A 4,949-nucleotide genomic window follows, 5' to 3' on the forward strand; every position below is an offset into this window, starting at 1 on the left:
GTGGGTGGAAGAGGCAGCTCCTGGCAGGAGAGTGTCCTGCTGTCAAGGGGGTGCTGCGTGGGTCAGGGCTGCTCTCAGCTGCACTTCACCCCCAGGACATTTCTGAGGGCACTTTTCAAGGGGAAGCTCAAGGCAGGAATTACGTTACAGATAAGGAGCTTTCCTGCGTTTGCATTTTATTTTTGTTTCCTAGTGAGAGAGTGGGGAGGTACAAAAACTGATAAACATTTAGGGAGCTCTGAATTTGGAAGAAGTCAGTGAGACTCCTGAGCTGTAGCTTTGAGTGGTCAGTAGGTCTGCCAGGAACCTCCTGGAGTGCCTTCAGCCACTCCTCTGCCCATGGGCAGCACCAGCATCAGCTCTGCTGGACCCATCGGGGTTGTTCTGACCTGCCCTTTTCCACCTGCAAACAGGAACATGAACCCAGGCAGTGCCCGGCAAACAGGAAGGTTTCTGTGGGGCCAAGGGGAGTGCACAGGGGTTGGGATGGGGTCTGTGAGAGCTGACAGGGAAAAGACATGGGACAGGGAAACACCTCCCAGGAGGAGAATCTCCCGGCAGCAGGGATAGGATCAGGGAATGAGAGGAAAGACAAACCAGAAATGCTGTGGGAGGAAGGATTCATGGAACTCCGTATGATCCCCTCCAATGCAGACCCCTTCTCCTAAGCAAGCCCCCTCGCCTCCTCTCCCACCCAGCAAAGCCTCAGCCCTCAGGGCTCTGTGGTTCAAGGCATGACCCTCCTGTGAAGCCAGAGCTCCAGCAGAGCCGTGCTGCAGCTCTCTAACCATGTGCCGTGTGTCCATTTTTCTCTCCAGAGCACAGGGGCTGAGAGAACTGGCCCAGCAAAGTTCATGTTGGGGAGGTGACGGGCACAGCAGGGTAGGGGTAACGCTGTCCTGAGTGCCCGGCTGTCTCTGCCCTGGCCTCTCTCAGCCAGACCATCACTGCGTTTTCCCTTGTTTCTCCACCTGTTTGTGATATTGTGATTGTTCTCTTGTTCTCTCAGCCAGGCTCTCTGGGGATGGGAGTTGCAGCAGCCAAGTCAGGCACCGGTCTAGTGATTCGTTCCCATAAAGTGTCTCCATGGAAATGAAGTGTCCAAGCTCTCCTCTAACGCGTGGGGCTGTGAGCTATGCAGTCTCTATCATCCCGTGAGGAAGGAGATGACTTTCCCTTTCTGACATACCATCACTAGGACACTTGGGTGTCTCCTTGGGGTGTCCTTCCAAGCACTGAGCTGCCCTCCAGGATGCCAATCTGTCCTGGAGCATCCTGCTGTTACCTGAATGCCCTGTGGAGAAGCGCAGAGACGCTACGACCAAGGAAACGCTGCTGGGTTTGTGAAAGGAGCCATGTGTGTCCTTGGCGAGAAGTGGGGTGCTGAGACCTTGAGAAAGGGTGAGACACTGAGCTCTCGGCAGTGGGTTTCTCTGCTCTCAGCAGTGCCTGGTGTCTTTCCATGTCAACACGCGAGTGCGATTCCCCTCTGTCTCAGAAAGGCACAAGCAGAGGGCAGCTGGGAACAAGACAGAGGGACAGACCAGCTCCCCTCTCTCTGCACTAACCCTCAGACAATCCCCTTGCCTGGCAGGACTCCCTTTGCTGTCCCTGAATGCAGCAGAAATGGTGAGGGTTTCTGAAATGCAAGAGAATCTCCAGCTGAGACGGGAGAGAGCTGTAGAAGAACCTCTCTCCAACACTCTTGCAACTGTGGTTTCATGGCAATGGGAGTGCAGAGACTGACAAGCCCTTTGTCCATGAGGAGAGGTTTATCTGACAAATTGGAACACCAGGACTGCCCACCCCATTCCCACGAATCTGCTGCTGCAGAGCAGGGCTGACTCCTGGGCAGCCAGCGGGCAGAGGTCCCGCTCCTCCTGGCACAGTCGGCCAGAAACAATCTGAGCTCCAGCCACAGAGCTGAATGATCTCATGGAAATGGAAAAGTGGCAGAGAGTGTGAAGTATGAGAAACGGTGTTGATTTTGCTCTGAAAAGTTTCCCTTAACTTCTCACTGTCTTTTCCTCCTTGTTCAGTGCTCCACACCCAGAGGCAGCACATGTGCAACAGCAGCTCCATCAGCCAGTTCCTCCTCCTGGCATTCGCAGACACACGGGAGCTGCAGCTCTTGCACTTCGGGCTCTTCCTGGGCATCTACCTGGCTGCCCTCCTGGCCAACGGCCTCATCATCACCGCCATCGCCTGTGACCACTGCCTCCACACCCCCATGTACTTCTTCCTCCTCAGTCTCTCGGTTCTTGACCTGGGCTCCCTGTCCACCACTGTCCCCAAATCCATGGCCAATTCCCTGTGGGACATCAGGGCCATCTCCTACTGGGGATGTGCTGCACAGGTCTTTCTCTTTTTCTTTTTTATGTCAGCAGAATTTTATCTTCTCACTGTCATGGCCTATGACCGCTACGTTGCCATCTGCAAACCCCTGCACTACGGGACCCTGATGGGCAGCAGAGCTTGTGTCCACATGGCAGCAGCTGCCTGGGGCAGTGGGTTTCTCCACGCTCTGCTGCACACGGCCAGTACCTTTTCCCTGCCCCTCTGCCAGGGCAATGCTGTCGACCAGTTCTTCTGTGAGATTCCCCAGATCCTCAAGCTCTCTTGCTCAGACTCAGACTACCTCAGAGAAGGTGGGCTTATTGTGGTTAGTGCTTTTGTTGTTTTTGTTTGCTTTGTTTCCATCGTGCTGTCCTATGTGCAGATCTTCAGGGCCGTGCTGAGGATCCCCTCTCAGCAGGGACGGCACAAAGCCTTTTCCACGTGCCTCCCTCACCTGGCCGTGGTCTCCCTGCTTGTCAGCACTGGCATGTTTGCCTACCTGAAGCCCCCCTCCATCTCTTCCCCAGTTCTCGATCTGGTGGTGGCAGTGCTGTACTCAGTGGTGCCTCCAGCAGTGAACCCCCTCATCTACAGCATGAGGAACCAGGAGCTCAAGGGTGCCCTGAGGAAGGTGATTTCATGGACTTTTTTCAATACTGATAAACTTCCCATCTTTCTACGCAAGTGACTCCCACACCAGGCCCATGCGTTGTTTTAGTATCATGCTTGTTATTGCTATTTGGGGTTTTATGTTTGTAGAGCAATATTTCGATTTCACATACTTGATCTGAAGCTTGAACCTCCTCTGTCTCACCTGGAACCCATGTAGAAAAGTTTCTGTGTAACACTGGGCCCAGGCTGACTCCCTCAAAGCACCTCTGTCATAAAAAGGCATCTTTCCTGCGCACTTTCCTGCACACTGTTTTTCCAAAGGTCGTTCAGGATCAGGCCCAAGCTGTTGCATGCCAAAAGGGCCCATTACTCCATGGTTCCAAAAGAAACAAGCTCATTGTCCTGTTGTGACCTGTTAGAGGGTTGGATTTAGGACTCACCTCTTGGTGCCTAGTGACAGTGGAGATGGTGAATGGCCACTGGGGTCCAGACCCAGTTCTTTCCCACATGCGACAGGGCAGAAGACATCTTCCAGGAGAGGAATCTGTAGCTGCCTGGATATCCCAGGGGATCTCCATGGACAGTGTGTGCCTGGGGTGTGACTGGAGCTCCACAAAGCGTGGAATCACACAAAAGTGAAGTGCTAATTCCAGGTATTGACGGGGAAATGAGGACTCTGCAATCACAGGAGAGTCAGTGGGAACCCAGCTGGCACAGGGGAGAGAGACTGGGGAGACGCAGGAGCTGGCTGAGGAGCTGCAGGGCTAGGACTGTCATGCTGTCCTGGAGCGTGGGGCTGGTGGGGACAGAGAAGGGGTAAATACACTTGGTGTGCTGATGCACAATGTGAATGTAGAGAGCCAGAGAGTGAGTGGCCTGTGTTTCCTCCTGCCCTTGGGTCCAGGTAAAAAGCCCTGGGACTGATGGGGAGCCTGAACCTCCCTCTCTGCCCCGCAGCAGCTGCTGTGTCCTTCAGGGGGCTGGGGCTGTGCTGTGAGTGACCAGAGCTCTGCAGCACCCTGTGGTGGGCACTGCCGTGGGGCCAGCCCAGACTGGGCCATTGTGCTGGGAAGAGGGGAGGAGGAGAATTAGGGATTGCTGGGGAGGTGTTGGGCTGGGGTGGAATGTGCCCAGGAGAGGAAAGCGCCAGCGGAGAGCTCAGCCGTGTGGGTTTGCAGGGTGCGCGCACACAGCAGGGTGCTCATGGTGCAGAGCCATGGTGAAGGAAGCAAGGCACCAAAGGTGCAAAAGAGAGGGTCCTGGTCTGTGCCGTGCTCCTTGGACAGCCTGGGGAAGCTGCTCCAGGAGAATTGTCCCAGATCAGTCCCACACACCAGGCATCTCCATCTCTGGCCATGTACCCCGACCCTGAGGAGGGACCTTTGCTGCACGGTCACTCCTGTCTTCCCCCAGGGCTCTGTGATACACAACTCTACCGTCATCTTTAATAAAAAGGAAATAAAACCTTGAAAATCTCCATTGATTGAGATCTTACCAACTGGCCTGGTCCTTGCCCCAGTGTTTGGCTCTAACGGATATCTCCAGAACCCAAAGCTCTCGGCCTCTCTTCTTCCTTAAATGTGCTCCAGGCCCCATCCATCCTTCTGGCCTCTGCAGGGCTCGCTCCAGTCCGTCAGGGACTTTCTTGTGCTGGAGAGACCCACACTGGAGGCAGGCATCCTGATGTGGTTCTGTAGTGGGTTCACCTTGGCCGGCAGCCAGACGCCCACCCAGCTGCTCATTCCCTCCTCCGCTTCAACAGGGCAAAGGGAGAAAAAAAACCCAGAAATGTTCATGGGTCAAGATAAAGAAAAGGAGATCAGTTACCAATTACTGTCACGGGCAAAGACATGTTAACTTGGGGAAGATCAATTTAATTTGTTGCCAGTTAAAAAATGAGTTTGCTTGTGAGAAAGAATGACAAAACTATTAAAGACCGTTCTCCTCACGCTTTCTCATGGGCTCCAATTATTCCATTGCTCCCAGCTCATCTCCCCACC

The 4,949-nt window shown here is 54.2% G+C and overlaps 1 protein-coding gene across 1 annotated transcript; it reads left to right on the top strand.

Moving 5' to 3' along the window:
* Positions 1-2,062: 2,062 nt before the first annotated feature.
* LOC134509341 (olfactory receptor 14J1-like) lies at positions 2,063-3,025 on the top strand. Its single transcript, XM_063321821.1, has one exon. The coding sequence runs from the start codon at positions 2,063-2,065 to the stop codon at positions 3,023-3,025; it is 963 nt and encodes a 320-aa protein (XP_063177891.1).
* The last annotated feature ends 1,924 nt before the right edge of the window (positions 3,026-4,949 follow it).

The sequence above is a fragment of the Chroicocephalus ridibundus genome, unplaced genomic scaffold (assembly GCF_963924245.1).
Source record: "Chroicocephalus ridibundus unplaced genomic scaffold, bChrRid1.1 SCAFFOLD_98, whole genome shotgun sequence".
Taxonomy (NCBI): domain Eukaryota; kingdom Metazoa; phylum Chordata; class Aves; order Charadriiformes; family Laridae; genus Chroicocephalus; species Chroicocephalus ridibundus.